The 14,997-nt window shown below is 52.4% G+C and overlaps 7 protein-coding genes across 7 annotated transcripts; 5 read left to right on the forward strand and 2 right to left on the reverse strand.

Annotated features, from left to right (window-relative positions):
- Window positions 1-177: 177 nt before the first annotated feature.
- HETIRDRAFT_456506 (uncharacterized protein) lies at window positions 178-786 on the forward strand (the record flags this gene model as incomplete). The annotated part of the gene is made up of 2 exons (XM_009555205.1): window positions 178-492; window positions 553-786. 2 exons carry the CDS (start codon window positions 178-180, stop codon window positions 784-786), a joined length of 549 nt encoding a protein of 182 aa, XP_009553500.1.
- Window positions 787-896: 110 nt separating this feature from the next.
- Window positions 897-2,133, forward strand: HETIRDRAFT_456507 (uncharacterized protein; the record flags this gene model as incomplete). Its single annotated transcript, XM_009555206.1, has 6 exons — window positions 897-941; window positions 1,002-1,123; window positions 1,181-1,713; window positions 1,819-1,933; window positions 1,991-2,039; window positions 2,092-2,133. 6 exons carry the CDS (start codon window positions 897-899, stop codon window positions 2,131-2,133), a joined length of 906 nt encoding a protein of 301 aa, XP_009553501.1.
- Window positions 2,134-3,376: 1,243 nt separating this feature from the next.
- Window positions 3,377-5,341, forward strand: HETIRDRAFT_331917 (uncharacterized protein; the record flags this gene model as incomplete). The annotated part of the gene is made up of 6 exons (XM_009555207.1): window positions 3,377-3,688; window positions 3,778-4,161; window positions 4,222-4,343; window positions 4,398-4,999; window positions 5,057-5,171; window positions 5,230-5,341. 6 exons carry the CDS (start codon window positions 3,377-3,379, stop codon window positions 5,339-5,341), a joined length of 1,647 nt encoding a protein of 548 aa, XP_009553502.1.
- A 323-nt stretch (window positions 5,342-5,664) lies between these two features.
- HETIRDRAFT_127022 (uncharacterized protein) lies at window positions 5,665-9,454 on the reverse strand (the record flags this gene model as incomplete). The annotated part of the gene is made up of 13 exons (XM_009555208.1): window positions 5,665-6,144; window positions 6,196-6,283; window positions 6,341-6,513; window positions 6,564-6,686; window positions 6,749-6,886; window positions 6,983-7,155; window positions 7,410-7,760; window positions 7,817-8,235; window positions 8,288-8,436; window positions 8,508-8,661; window positions 8,712-8,882; window positions 8,941-9,063; window positions 9,171-9,454. The coding sequence occupies 13 exons, from the start codon at window positions 9,452-9,454 to the stop codon at window positions 5,665-5,667; spliced, it is 2,826 nt and encodes a 941-aa protein (XP_009553503.1).
- Window positions 9,455-9,635: 181 nt separating this feature from the next.
- HETIRDRAFT_127021 (uncharacterized protein) lies at window positions 9,636-10,760 on the forward strand (the record flags this gene model as incomplete). Its single annotated transcript, XM_009555209.1, has 5 exons — window positions 9,636-9,752; window positions 9,801-9,837; window positions 9,886-10,008; window positions 10,059-10,163; window positions 10,210-10,760. The coding sequence occupies 5 exons, from the start codon at window positions 9,636-9,638 to the stop codon at window positions 10,758-10,760; spliced, it is 933 nt and encodes a 310-aa protein (XP_009553504.1).
- A 1,516-nt stretch (window positions 10,761-12,276) lies between these two features.
- Window positions 12,277-13,067, forward strand: HETIRDRAFT_412846 (uncharacterized protein). Its single transcript, XM_009555210.1, has one exon. It carries the CDS (start codon window positions 12,739-12,741, stop codon window positions 12,916-12,918), a length of 180 nt encoding a protein of 59 aa, XP_009553505.1. The 5' UTR covers window positions 12,277-12,738; the 3' UTR covers window positions 12,919-13,067.
- A 137-nt stretch (window positions 13,068-13,204) lies between these two features.
- On the reverse strand, window positions 13,205-14,975 carry HETIRDRAFT_391709 (uncharacterized protein; the record flags this gene model as incomplete). The annotated part of the gene is made up of 12 exons (XM_009555211.1): window positions 13,205-13,479; window positions 13,535-13,691; window positions 13,752-13,776; window positions 13,831-13,866; window positions 13,923-13,944; window positions 14,000-14,027; window positions 14,085-14,103; window positions 14,160-14,200; window positions 14,262-14,515; window positions 14,562-14,712; window positions 14,767-14,780; window positions 14,843-14,975. Coding segments are annotated over 12 exons (904 nt in total), but the record flags the coding sequence as incomplete, so codon positions are not given.
- Between the last annotated feature and the right edge of the window lie 22 nt (window positions 14,976-14,997).

Genomic DNA, 14,997 nt, shown 5'->3' on the forward strand with positions numbered 1-14,997 from the left:
TGCTCTGCTCTGCTGGGACAGTTGCGAGACGACTGTCGACGGCCATCTCTTGTCATACGAGCCTCGATTCGGATCTTGTCATATGAGCCTCGATGCTGATTCCATATAAAGGCCCGCCGCGAGTCGAGTTTGTGTCCACAGATCCAGCTTTACTCACACCCCCTCTTGATAACCACAATGCCCTCCGTCCGTGACGAGTATGCACTTGACGATCGTCGTCTCGGCATAGGCATCGTCCCTCCCCTTCCTCCTGTGGTTCGCAGCTCTGGCGAGACGATCACCGTCGGCATCATCGGCGCAGGCGTGGCGGGACTGTTCACCGCGATGCTCCTTGAAAAGGCGATCGAGGACCACGGCTTGGATATCAAGTACGAGATCTTGGAAGCCGAGACCGTCGAGGGGGGGGCATCCATTCGGCGGAAGGCTGTGGACTCATCGCTTTGGCGACTCGGAGAACGACTATTATGTGAGGCTTGGATCTCGCTCGCTGTGGTTGATTGGACGCTGATCTTGCACGCCGTCTCGCGTTCATGTCTCCTCCCCTCTTGCTAGGACCGCGGGGCGATGCGGTTTCCCGATATCGCGTACATGAAGCCCGCCAGGGACCTTTGCACCACGCTCGGACCCGATAGAGTCAAAATCCCGCATATCATGTCCACCCAGCAGAATATCGGCTTCTTCAACGGCAAACGTCTCGCCGACGTGGAACGCCAAATCAAAACCCACGCAAAAGAATACGACCCGTTCAGAACAGGGGCTCGGCTCAAAGGATCACCGGCACCGTAGACGAGACGGTCAGTAGGCAGATCGGACCTTTCAAAAGGGCCTTGAAAGATGGCTTTGATAACGGCCGGAAAGCGCTTATGGACTATGGTGCATATTCTAAGCGTGCGTGTATGCGTCAGTGTGGAACCGTTCCTCATGGCGAGTATGACGATCAGGTCAGGTTTGCGCTGACAACATCCCTTTACTCCATAACTCACACAACTGGGAACTGACAGGTCATCTCCTACCTGGAGATCTTTGATACGGGGACTGGATTTTATGATCTGGCGCTTTCGGAAATCGTATTAGACTTCCTAGATTTTGAGTATGACGGCGATGAGATGTGGTACTGCATCCAGTAAGCTGTTCCGCGCATCTGATCGTTAAGTTCAGTTTCGCAGTGTTTCCCTATTAGGGGTGATGCCAGCGTTATAGCGAATGCGATGGCACAGAAACTACCCGAAGGAAAGATTTTCAACGGCAAGCGTGTTACGGCGATTGCTCCTACCACCTCTAGAGATCAACCCCCTCGCACGTACTCCCATGTCATCTCGACCATCTCGCTTTCGTGCCTCCGTATGGTTGATACTTCGCATTGCAAATTCTCGTGGGGCCTGCAGACCGCTATACGTAGCCTGCATTACGCCACATCCACCAAAGTTACGATCAAGTTCAATGAGAGGTGGTGGGAACGGATGGGACAGGTCGGCGGAGTATCCAACACGGATCGTCCGACGCGAGCTGTCGTCTATCCTTCCTATGGCATTGGTGGCACCGACGCAACCATGATTGTTAGCTACACGTGGGCACAGGATGTGTCGCGCTTCAGTCCGTTTTCCGGCAATCGCGATTCGGAAAAGGCTCCACTGGACGTCATCTCGAGGGATCTCGCCGACATGCATGGCACCAAGGATCACAACGATCTCCGTAACCTGGTGTCCGATCATGGTGTGTGGTCCTGAGACACTCAAGAAAACTCAGCAGATGTGGTTCAGTTCGAACGATACGATTCGGGTTCATTTGTTTGACATTTCGCTGCGATCCATGTTCCAGGTGCATTTGCTCACTTCGGCCCAGGGCAGTTCTCGCAACTCTATCCCCAAGTGACCAAGCCCGCAGCCAACGGGAAGCTTCACTTCGCCGGAGAGGCCACCAGCGTCTATCATGGGTGAGTACTGACACGAGCCGTGACATCCATCCTTTCTGAATATATCGCATTTCGTAGCTGGGTGGTCAGTGCGCTCAACAGCGCTGCCAGGGCTATCTACGAGCTAGTAAGTCTTGGTGTCTTGACCCAAATTATCCAGGTCTCAAGTGTGTAATCAGGCCTATTGTGAGGGCCGAGAAGATCTCGTACAGGAGGTTTAAGGCTCCTGGCGTCTCGCCGATATCGAAATCGATCTTTGCAAGAAACAGGTTGCATTGGGATTGGTAGGGTACCGATGCTGCGTAGCAAGATGATGAGTCGAAGCAAGATGTATGAGTAGCACTACAAGAGGTGTAGGCCGTGATATTCACAGAGCTTTGGGGTGGCCAATACACCTGGTGTCTTCCTGAACCTCACCAACGGCGTTACTAGATTTACGACGCAGTCAAGTTTGACCTTGGGGCAGGTTCAACTTTGACGCTTTCTACAGTGCGAGAATCTCCAACATCGCTTCCTTGGATCGTCCCCAAAGGACCTGCTTGACTTCGTCTAGAGTCACAACCCTCTTACACATCCCACTCGTTTCTTCACATACTGCTAGATTTTTGTCAGTGATGCCTGGTAAACTTCGCAACAACTCCTCCGCATCCGTATCATCCCAGGAGGAGAGAAGCCTCAGTTCTCTGTACTCGTATAACCCCTCGTTGCATTCGATGCATCTCTCCTCTTCCTCTCCACGCACAGCACCAGACCACTCCTCACCGTCTCGCTTGCCGTCCTCACCCAGCTCCGTGTTTTACATGTCAGGCGAGTGCAAGAGCCATCATATTGCCTGCGAAGCCTCAGCAACGCTGACAACGCCAACCCCTCCGCGAACCGCATCTGCCGCGCCGATGACTTTGGCGTCCCTGTGTTACTGTGCAGCCTGCCTTTCAGCGCAAGCCGCGCTTGAGTGCTTCCCACAGGTCATCCGGAAGGACTTCATTTGATCGGAGGAGCCCGAGTCGTCAAGTTGATAGGTTCACCGGTTGGTAGCGCGCGTGATCGTCTGTGTCACGGTCATATAAACCTAGATTTGAAGCGCATCATTTATGAAACGTCTTGAAAAGCGCCCGTGCGCGTTTCCGTGATCCATCCGAGTTTCGTGAGGAAACGAAATGGATGCTATCGTTGAACTGTCTCCTCTCGATGGGCATGTATGTCGGTCATGCGTGGCCTTTCTGACTCTTTCATTTGTCCACTTGACCACCTCTATCCACAGCCTCGCCCACGTTGAGGGACTATCAAGCAGGGCAACCTCCAAATAGAGAACGGGCCTGTTTCAGCTCTGGCGCGGCCCAGCATTGTTTTTTCAGATGTTTTGGTGTCCATTCTGGCATCGCTTCGGCCTCAGCTATAAAGGTCTGTCATGGAGCAATGCTTGTTCAAACACTTCGCGATTAATTCTACCCCTTGCTCACTGCAATGCCGTCCGTTCGCGACCAGTACGCTCACAAGATACTCTGCGAGTATCAGGACCACGCGGTTCCTCCGACCCTCCCTTTCCCCGAACCCCCGAACCCTCTCAGACGTATTTCAGACGAACCGATCACCATCGGCATCATCGGTGCAGGCGTGGCGGGACTGTTCACCGCGATGCTCCTTGAGAAGGCGATCAAGAACAATGGCTTGAACATTAGGTACGAAATTTTGGAAGCCGAGCGCGCCGACGGGAGGCACCCTTTCGGCGGAAGGCTGTGGACTCACCGCTTTAGCGACTCGAGGAACGACTACTATGTGAGGCTTTAATTTCGCTCGCTCGAGGGTATTGTACGCTGACCTTGCACGCCTTCTCGCGTTCATCTACTCTCCTTCTCTCATGCTAGGACCGCGGGGCGATGCGGTTCCCTGATATTCCTTGGATGAAGCCTGTTATGGATCTCTTTACCGAACTCGGACTCGACAACGTCAAGATTCCGTATATCATGTCCGTCGATGACAACATCAACTTCTTCAACGGAGAACGCCTCACCAATGCGCAACTACAAATCAAAGGTCAGGCGAAGGAATATGACCCTTTTAGAACGCAGGTCAAGGGAATCACCGGCACCGTCGACGAAATGGTCAAAAGGCAGATCGAACCCTTCAGAACTGCCTTGAAGGCCGACTTCGACAAGGGCTGGGCAGCTCTCATGAAATACGATGCGTGGTCTACACGTGGATACATGCATCTGCATGGAACCGCTCCCTACGGCACTTATGACGACCAGGTCAGGTTCGCATTAACAGCTTTGCTCATTTGGTGGACTCACACGATACGGTATTGACAGGTTATTTCTTATTTGGAGACCTTCGATACAGGCACTGGTCTTTATGATCGGGCACTCTCGGAAACTGTGATGGACTCGCTCGACTTTGACTACGATGACGATCAGACGTGGTACTGCATCCAGTAAGCCTTGATCTGCGCACTGGGGCGATGACTTTTAACAAAAGTTTCTTTCAGAGGTGGCTCCAGCGTTATCGCCGAAGCGATGGCACAGAGACTACCTCGAGAAAAAATCGTCAACGGCAAGCGTGTTACGGCGATTGCTCCTACCTCTGGGCACAACCTGAATGTCACGATATCTGGAGAGCGCTCCCCTCGCACGTACTCCCATGTCATCTCGACCATCCCGCTTTCGTGCCTCCGTATGGTTGATACTTCGCAATGCAATTTCTCGTGGGATCTCCAGTCCGCTATGCGCAGCCTGCGCTACGATGCAGCCACTAAAGTTGGAATCAAATTCAAAGAGAGATGGTGGGAACGGATGGGACAGGTCGGCGGAGTGTCCAACACGGATCGTCCGACGCGAGTTGTCGTCTATCCTTCCTATGGCATTGGTGGCACCGACGCAACCATGATTGTTAGCTACACGTGGGCACAAGATGCGTTGCGCTTTGGCGCATTTTCCGGCAATAACGACTCGGAGAAGGTTCTTCTGGACGTGATCCTGAAGGATCTCGCCGATATGCATGACATCAAGGATCACAGCTATCTCCATGAACTGGTGTCTGATTATGATGTTTGGTCCTGGTACGATCAAGAAAACGCGGCAGGTGCGTTCTGTTCGAACGACATGGATCAGGCTTATCAATTGACAATCTGCCGCGCTTGGGACTCAGGTGCATATGCCCTCTTTGGTCCTGGACAGTTTACGCAACTCTATCCCCAAATCACTAAGCCTGCAGCCAACGGGAAGTTTCACTTTGCCGGGGAGGCCGCCAGTGTCCATCATGCGTGAGTAATCAGTCATGATGCCAGATCCTGTCTCTTCATGATTTGATGTGTATGATAGCTGGGTGCTAGGTGCACTCAATAGCGCTGCCAGAGCTGTTAATGAACTTGTGAGCCTTGACAACAGATCTCAAATTTTACCAGTGTTCAGGTATGCGTCAGGGTATATGTGAATGCCGAGAAGATCTCGTACAGGCGGTTCAAGCCTCCTGGAGCCTCCCCGATACCGAGATCGACCTTTGCAAGAAACAGGTCGCGTTGGGACTGGCCGGGTACTGATGCTGTGTGGTACTGAGGACGAGAAATGGCAGCGAAATGTATGAGTAGCATGTGCAGGTCGTAGTATTCACGGTTGTCTGGAGTAGCTATAACCTGTTGTCTTCCTTAACCCCGCCGCACCGAAATTGGTATCAGATTTACAACGCGGTAGTACCTGTCATTGTCACCAGCCAGACTTACAGTGTTGGACAACAAGTATGCCTGCTGAGCGGCGTGGTCAACCTTGACGCTCTCCCCAGTGCAAGAATTCCCAACATCGCTTTCCTGGATCGTCCCCAAGGACCTGCTTGACTTCCTCTAGAGTCATATCGCACAACCCTCTCACACTTCCCACTCGTCTCTTCACATATGCTAGATTCTTGTCAGTGATGCCTGGTAAACTTCTCAACAACTCCTCTGCAGCTGCATCATCCCTTTCCCCGTCTCCCGCAGCACCTTCATTGGTATCTCGCTCCGCACCTATCCCAATGGCATGGCGAACATCGGGTTCGGGCAAGTTTGCCTTGAGATCATTGAAGATATCGGCGGTCGCGTAAGGGGAAGAAGACCAGATGATGCGAACGCGCGGGAAGGTGAGCGTCAAGAGGACGAGTTTCGATTGAATCGATGGAGGTGCGGAGGGTTCAGAACCCGTCGCTTTGTTCTTGGACGGGTGCTTGCTCGTTGGCTTCGCGTATGTTTTCATGTCTTGTATGATCTATGGGTGGTGAATGGATGCGACTGAAACGAGAAATGATCAAGGACCTACCTCTAGCGAGAACGACTTGTATTCTTCAAACTCGATGAGCAAGATGGGCTGCTTGTAATGGACCGACATGAGTTCGCATTGGGTGTAGCTGGAGGTTCGTCCATCATATCAGCTGGGCAATTGTTGCGAACAGGTCTCGACCCACAGTCGTCCGCTATTGAAACTCGACACCAGATCAGGTATACTCTTCCTCTCAACACAGATATCAGGCGTTAAAATGTAATCTCCCACAATCAGCGTCGCCGGAATCACGAGTAATTTAGATGCGTGCAGCAACGATGGCAGCGTGGACCGAAACTCGCGCATGTCAACGACAACCTGCATTGGGCTCAGGACTCATCCGCCAGATTCGAGAGTCAAAGGCGCACCTTCGAGGGCTCAGTCGACACCTCCTTTCTTCCTCCAGCCACCCGTGTGCTGATCGTCTTGATCATCGCTTCACCTGCCTCGGTTCCAGCTCGATGGTCTTCGATTATAGGCATAAGCATTGTCTGCATGGAAACCACATCGTCAGAAACGGATGATTCAGTGATAAAATGCAAAATCTCCTCACTCCACGCTCCTTGATCAGCCTCTCAAACGCATCCTTTTCTCTCCTCAAGCCTGCAAGGTATTTGTGCTCTTCGCAGCTCGTCTGATAAAGCATGAAATACACCCGAATACCCAGCCCAGGATTGGAGCTGCGATACACCTAGGATATCACACAACGGCGATGGGACGCAGTGTATCAGCGATGACTACTAAATCATCGATACATCAGTCGAGCTTCAGAAAGCGTTCAGCTCACCTCGATGCGCCGTATAAAATCCTGGTTGGGCTCAAAAATGACGATGAAGCGCGGCTGAATCTCGGCCAACATACGATCATCGCTGTCGTCCGAATATCCACGCACAAGGACCGTTTGCTGAGGCGGTAATAGCCCGTAGAACTCGTCAAACTGAGATTGTATTGACGAGATATCTTCGGAAAGCGACAGAGCAAGTGCAAGGTCTTCATCGAACGCTTTGTGTGCCTCAGGATCTGGAACATCGGGTCCGCCACCAGATGCAGGGGAATTGTGGGCGGCTAGACTAGAAGTTGATCGTGAATGGCGCGTCAGTCGGACAGTCATGGATCAGGTGGAACAATATCACACAATTTAGCAATATTGTCGGCTTCATCCCTCATCACCTCTTCCCCGAGTGACATCCCTAATCTCTCATTTCTCTTCGAACCTCTATCATTCTGTCCTGCCGATACTGTACCGGAAGCGCCTCCCCTAACCCTCCGTCTGCTCGCCATCCGATCTCTCTTGTCTCTGTCCTTCTTCTTGAGCGCCTCGGATATTTCTTCACTCGCCGGCCTAGGGACTGGTTTGTCAGACGGTTTTTCGGAAGGCCTCGCCTTCTTGTCGTCGTTTAGTTTTGCCTTCCACCATAGATACCCGCGTAGCTTGGCTTCCATCATTTGCCGACCCTGAGCACCTGGAGCCGCTTCAGGGTCCATGGACGACAAGAATTCGTTGAGGGCGGTGGAAGTCTGGGTGGACGAAGTCATGACGAGAACAGTGTTGGTTCCTTTGGATGCTATCAACGATATTGAGCGTCGCATTCAGATTTCCAGAATATCATGATATACGTACACATGCCCGCCGACTCTTGCCTCATGATTTCTTCCTCAATCTCCTTCAACACCTCAGCCAAAAGACTCCACTTGGGAAGCTCCTCCAGAACCATATCCATCCCGCCAGGCAGCCACTTCGGTCTTCTCCGCTCGACTGCTTTACCTTTGTCTTTGTTGCCGCTCTGACCCTGAATCTCGTCCAGGGCATCCCAAGCGTCTTCGTCATCGACCAAGTCAATGACAGGAGGGCGTGATACAGTAGGTGCGGCGAGCGTGTAACATCGCCTTTTTGCACTTTGAAAAATGATGTGTGCAGCATCAGTCAGTAGCCACGGCGAATGATTCTGACGAGCGGCGCCAGAGGCTGAGATAGAATTAGATGCAATTATGCTTTCAAGGTAGGCGTGGAACGCAAGGGCGTCGTAGGTGAGAAGATATCTTTGGCGCAAGATTTTGATTATTGATCTAAACATAAGTTTGAAGTGCGTACGTTAGAAGTCGACGGAGCGTTGCGAGGTCGTTTACGAGTTGTTTAGTCCGAGGGCCAACTTTGTGCCACACGGGATCAAGCTGCCTGCGCACGATCGCGTCGAATGATCGGAAGTAGGCGTTTTCGACATTCAGGTCATCCAGGTCCAACTGTGTAGGCACGCCGTTAATTCCTGAGAGATAGATACAGTAGCGTACACGAGAGGATGAAATGAACTTGCCGTCGTATTTGAACGCTTGAGTTCGGAGAGAGTCGTACTCATGCATTGGACGATGCCACTGTGAATGTCGTTCATAAGCTTCGTCATGGGCTGATACAGCTCGATGACATCGGCCCGATTCTTCTCAAGCGAATCTTTTACACTCGTGTGGAATCTGTTGGAAATATAGAGATCATTTGTCATGCGAGACTGTGCTTCACTAACCGCGGATAGATGTGGACTGTCCGTAACTGCAGCTCCTTCATGATGTTCTTCAATGGAGAGAGCCCCGAAGTGATATGCTCGGGTTGATCAGAGAAAGCTTTGAGAAATCCCTTTTTGTTCTTCTCGCGATAGAGGCGGACGATGAATGCTTCAAGGGACAATGCGTTGACCCTATGTGCTCCAGATGAGCCCGAAGATGCGAACAAGACACAATCAAGAAATGACGGGCCTTTCGGCATGCAGCATGAGGAGACCTGTGATGAGGTCTGTAGGAATGTCTGATTGTAGCATGTCGACGACAAGAATCCGGGACGTCACGGATATCAAGCCCCCTTTCTTGTATAGATCCTGCCTGAATGGATTCAGAATGAGCAGGGTGTCCAGTGTTATGTCTACTGGAATTGAGCACACTGAAGACACGAGCCAAGGCGCCCGTCTCATTCGTCGAAGAAAACTCACCTGTCTTTCTTTGGCATTTCATAGCCCACCATACGCAAGCCAGGGTTCCTGCATCCCATGATCCCTAGCTCTTCCCCGATGGCGGCTTCTTCCTCGGGGGACGCGTTCACGAGTAGGACGAGGTTCTGGGGCGAGTCGTATATCTGCATCAGGGTGCATAATATCTTGCGAAGGCCAAGGCCACGGGCAAGGAGGAGAAGGTCACTCGTCAAGGGGTCGTGAAAGTGCTCGAGAATGGAGAGGTGGAAGGGTAAGAGGTCGTGGTTGAGAATGTCGGAACTCATGGTGCGTCCAGGAGTGCTTGAAGAATAAATTGAATCATAAAGTAATTCGGACGCTCGAGACGAAGAAAGGATGCACAGCGGTCTATTGAGCAACTCAGACTCTGCGAGCCAAGGACGTGGTAGCAGATCAAAGTCAAGCCTGATTAAACGCGACGCAATTGCCTTTCTTGTCCACCCCAGCATGGCACCCGCCCCCGTCAGCCTCGTCCTCCAGGCCGTAGGCGCACTCACAATCGCCTATCTCCTGCTCTCTTTCTCCTCTGTTCTTCTTCGCGCGTTTGTCTTGCCCGGAAAGCCTGTCCGTCTATTTTTCTCCGATTTTCTTCATCAACTCACACTTTCTCAGTTGAAAAAGTTTGGGGCAAAGCAAGGCGCTTGGGCAGGTGCGTTCTCTTTTCTCCAATCACCGACCTCCTCTCACATTCCAGTAGTGGTGACGGGTGCTTCCGATGGGATTGGTCGCGAATTCGCTCTCCAGCTCGCGCGAGCGGGCTTCAATGTATTCCTCGCTGCTCGCAATCCCGACAAACTAGCTGCCGTGGCCTCGGAAATCTGTATGTCGATGTCGCCCCATCACATACTCTATTGACAACCATGCCCCTAGCGGACGTTCAGACTCGCACTTTTGCGATCGACTTTGCGCACGCTGATGACGCTGTCTACCAAAGTCTCTCCGACGCGCTCGCGGAACTTGATATCGGTGTTTTGGGTGCGTTCCGTTTTCTCACTTGATTCTATGTGCTCATTCCCTCCAGTGAACAACGTCGGAAAGTCCCATGAGATGCCATCCGATTTCGTCGATACCCCTGCTGATGAGATTCGTGACATCCTCGCCATCAACGTTTCCGCCACGTTGCGCGTCACCTCGCTCGTCACGCCGGGAATGGTCTCTCGTCATCGTGGATTGATCCTCAACATCGGGTCTTTCGGTGGTGCTGCCCCTGCCCCCATGCTCGCCACCTACGGCGCGTCCAAGGCTTTCTTGGCGACATTCTCCGACGCCCTCGCGGCCGAGCTCGGGCCCAAGGGCGTCACCGTGGAGCATTCTAACACTTACTTCGTCGTGTCATCCATGTCCAAGATCCGCCGCCCCTCACTGCTCATCCCGCTTCCAAACGCCTACGTTCGAGCCGTCCTGCGCGGGATCGCGCCCGGCACTCAGATTCCATATTGGTCGCATGCCCTCCTCGGCTTTGTTATGCGGCTAGCCCCCGCACAAGTCGTATTGCAGTACACTCATGCGTTGCATAAGGACATTCGAAAACGTGCTTTGAAGAAGAAGGAAAGGGAGGCCAAAAAGGCTTGAGTACTCTCAGCGGCCGTGGCTTGCAAGAGTTACAATAGATGGGTCAAAAATTTATGAGACGAATCAGAATCTACTCGGGGTTTGTCCACTTCTGTTGATCGAGAGCACGGTGCCGACTATCAGTATTCAAAGCGCAGCGATCGTCTTCGGTAGATATTCGCAGATATTCGCTTGCATTTGAGCTGTCACTCGCTCGCCTATTCGTATTTGGCCTTCCAAGTGCAAAACACGGCCCTTCACAGTAATGGACTAATGGCTTTGCGGGCCTCATCCATAACGAGGTGTTCTATTAATGCGATCGACGCGATCGTAGACCTTAGTGCAGTACAGCTGGCACATACTATTCAGCGATACATGTTTCTCGCAAGAACAAGGAGTCAGGTACACACTGCCTTCGCATTGATCACGCTCGAATTGAGTCGATGACGGCGTTCAGCATGCCAGATCTTCAATAGCCGTAAGATGTGAGATCTACTTGTACTCACCGAAGCGTCTCCCCAGCCCATCAATTCCATTAACGAACACGGGATCAAATATTGATGGCAGTGGCGATGATGTTCGAGATAATAATGAGCTCAAACACACACGAGGGAGTATAAGGGCAGAAACAGCGTCCATCCAGGGTCGAGCTTTCTCTCTCGTCAACGCTCATTTTACTCTGGCTGACTGGGTCGCCATAATCTTTCTTTTTCCTTGTTTCTTATTTATCACGACACACATCCAACTTCTGCAATCATTTAATTCCACCATGTCCACGACCTCTTATACTACATCGGACAGCAGCGACCTGTACTACCACCTCACTCCAGCTCAACGCCTTAGGCTCATCAAATCGACACGCAAGCTGGGAAAAATCCTGGGGACGACTCCACTACTCCATCTGACACCACCTGTACGTCCTACACTCAGACAGAGCAAATACCAGAACGAAGGCGTCATAGAGGAGTACGAGAATGTTATGATGCCGGCATCCACGACTCGAGCCGACGCGTCTCTGCTCGGTGACCCGAGCACTCGAGACGAGATGTGGTCAGACCAAGCTACGATGTCAGTTCCAGATGCAAGACAGCAAGGACTCCCCCGCTCCACCACGAATCCGCACGCCATCGAACACCCACACTCACCCACCATGCTTGCGCTTCGCAAGTCCTCCTGCAGAGGATCCACGACAGACGGGTCACTCCGATCTACACATGATGGCTCCGAACTCACTCGATCCAACCCTCGGTCGCCTATGACCCCTGGCCGATGGTCCAGACGGACCTCCTCCCTCTCTTTCATCTCCACCTCCACGTTGACGTCTCCACTGGGATTACGCTTCCCGTCTATGTATCAGATGTTCTCTGGAGTCTCTGAAAAAGCGGCAGAGAGAGCAGAGCAGAAGAAGAGGGCGAAGGAAGCGAAAACGCGGAGACAGAAGATGGAGAAGCTTACCCGGCACCTGGGCGAGAACGTGCCACCCGAGCTTGTTTTCCATGCAGATACACACCATATGCGACCCGACAAACGGATCATGAGGCGCAGCCGTTCGCTATCGAGCATGCAAACTTCGCGGTCTGGACACGAAGCTGTGAGGTCACAGAACCCGCGTGAGCGCCCTCTACCACCAATACCGCGACCATCGGCAGACATGGCGCGGGCCTACCTTCCACCACAACACGTCATTCTCTCCCCGAAGAGCCGATCATCGGATGGCCTGCAGCCTCCTATCCCACATTCCTTGGAAACCCCAAGTACGTACATACCTGTGCACATCACAGACGTTCCGGTCGCAAATATACCAGCATCAACAACTGCTATAGGTGCAGGAATTGCATCACGTCCAACGCACCTACGCCCGCGCCGCGCGGCTCCTCTTCCACGATTCGCATCGCTCTTCTACTCACAAGCGCGATTGGAGGCAGAATACGACGGCTGGGTTGCGGAGGAAGCTCGTTTGCGGCGCCAAGGCAGTGCCAATGCCAACATAGAAAGCGATATGGAGATTGTACCGCGGTCGGAGTCACGGCTGGCAAACCTCCTGGGAAGAGCAGGAGAGAGAGAGCGGTGGGAGCCTCCAGAGCTGGCGCACAGAAGAGAACAGAGACAGGGATGGAGTGGGGAATGGAATGCACCGAGCGTCCAGGACGTGATAGTCAAGCTGCGCGGGCTGAAGTGACACAGGGTGGGCTTGGAATGAGAGAGGTTTGCTGCGATAGTGTTCAGGACTTTAGTTTTCGATGGATTGGCAAACGGACAGCACATACCATCGACCTTTCATTTCTTCTGCGTCGGAAAAACCCTGTAACAGATGTAATTTTCTATTGGAATCGGTATGGAGCTGGATGAGATGTGCAACTGATGTGCAACGAGATTTACCGCTTGGCCGACCACCGGCAGGCTCGGCACCCTGTCCTGTTCTGTGCAAGGCTGGCCCCAACAGATTCAGGTACCACCGTCCCTTTCCCATGACAACATCCCATAAAATCTAAGTTACATACACGTAATCCCGGCCTCCGATCTCGACAAAGGATGTCCGCCAGCATCCATAATATCTATCCAAGGGCCATGCAGAACCATCGGGGAAGCGAAAGAATGGGATCGGATAATATGCATTAAATGAAAGTCTATCATACCATCCGTCCTCCACAACTCAGGGGCCCGTATATCGACGTGATCGTTATCCTCCGTCACCAGCAACCGGCTCTGGATTTCGTCATGTGAAGGGTCCAGTGGGGTTCTGTGCGTGTGTTCAACGATTGATAGAGTAAACCTCGCATATGAATGGTACACACCGGCTTTGACGAGCCCGAATGAGGGTCACTCGAACTTGCCATCTCGATTGTCTCCTGAGTGATGTAAAACTCGTGCAAAGTAGTGTGATGACGTTCGTCAAACGTCGTCGTCTTATGCTTGCTAGCCCCGGGGCCAAGGGGGCCACGTCCGTTTAGCCTGTGCAGGATTTATGTTGGAGTTAGAGAAGCTGAAGCGACTAGCCCCCGTTTGACGTACGAGGCAAAGAACGAATTCGAGTAGACTAGCGCGTTTGGATCAGCCAGCATCACGCAGTCCGTGAGAGCAATGAACATACGCTTGGGATAAAATGCAGACAACGCGATGTATAGTTCTGACAAGCAGATAAACAACTTTGAACGCGATTGGAAATCATTAAACGCAGCTTACCGCTATTCGGGAGTGCGATACACTTTCCTCCCGATCTCAGTGGACAAATTCAAGACTTGTAACATGAAATTACTCACAGCGATAAGCATCACTGTTGCGACCACACTGACATAGAGTTTATTTTCAGTGTCGAACGTGGTTCAGGAGACAGGGTCAACGCACCTCGTGAGCAGGCCGGTTTCTGATTTGCTCAACGTCAGCAGGGCGATGGTAGATGAGTGGTCTATTGGGGCTCACCGATGGTCCACGCGATGAGCCTCACGATGAGCTGGTCGGTTCTGAGGGTGAGGGGAGGTGAGATGCGTGTGCGAGTGTGGATGGTCGAACACGGTGACGCACTGCTTGAACCCTGTCCGATGGGTGTAGAGGAAAAAAGAGAGCGCAGTGGTGTTGACGGTGTCGATGAAGACGTCGAGTGCGATCGTTGCTATTGCTATCCACTTCCAGTGAGCAGTGAATTCTATCGGCCCAAACTTCTGCAGAGCGGTCGTGATGCCGACTGAGCCCAAGATCTCAAGAACGGAGCCTCCCCATGATATGAAGCTGATGTAGTGCCACCGCGAGAGTACCCAGATTCTGTAGGCGTAATACGCCTTTTGGACGGATGAGATCGGACGAGTGACCAGTCAAAAGACTGACCTGGACAAGGGCGCTGATGATGCCGTGGAAGACAATCGACAGACTGAGGCTCCAGTCTCTTTTGGTCAGGATAGACAAGTCGCCGTAGTTGAGCACCGTCACGCGATACAGGTATATCCAGAAACACAATGTATGGGCCGTCTCGAACAGCCTGTCAGAACGGCGAGTTAGCCACCTCGACGAGCGGAAAGGGAAGGACACTAACACGACGAGAATGACCTTGAATGGACGAGGTCGTCAGGACGATGCGGAAAGCGACATAGGAAGATGGGGATTCTTACCAACACACGGGTCCGAGCTGGATCCTTGAAGTTGCTTTTGTAATAGAAATAGATCTGGCAGCAGGTGACCGCGTAGAGGAACGTCGAGATGAGCGTCGACACTACGAGCCCGCTGAGCGAGGATTCAGGCATGAGAGGGGAGGGAGGATCTTAGT

This window comes from Heterobasidion irregulare, assembly GCF_000320585.1.
Source record: "Heterobasidion irregulare TC 32-1 unplaced genomic scaffold scaffold_14, whole genome shotgun sequence".
Classification (NCBI taxonomy): Eukaryota; Fungi; Basidiomycota; class Agaricomycetes; order Russulales; family Bondarzewiaceae; genus Heterobasidion; species Heterobasidion irregulare.

Bases quoted from the DNA above. Each gene is read 5' to 3' on its own strand.
- HETIRDRAFT_412846 (XM_009555210.1), top strand. From the start codon at position 12,739: ATGGAGATTGTACCGCGGTCGGAGTCACGGCTGGCAAACCTCCTGGGA.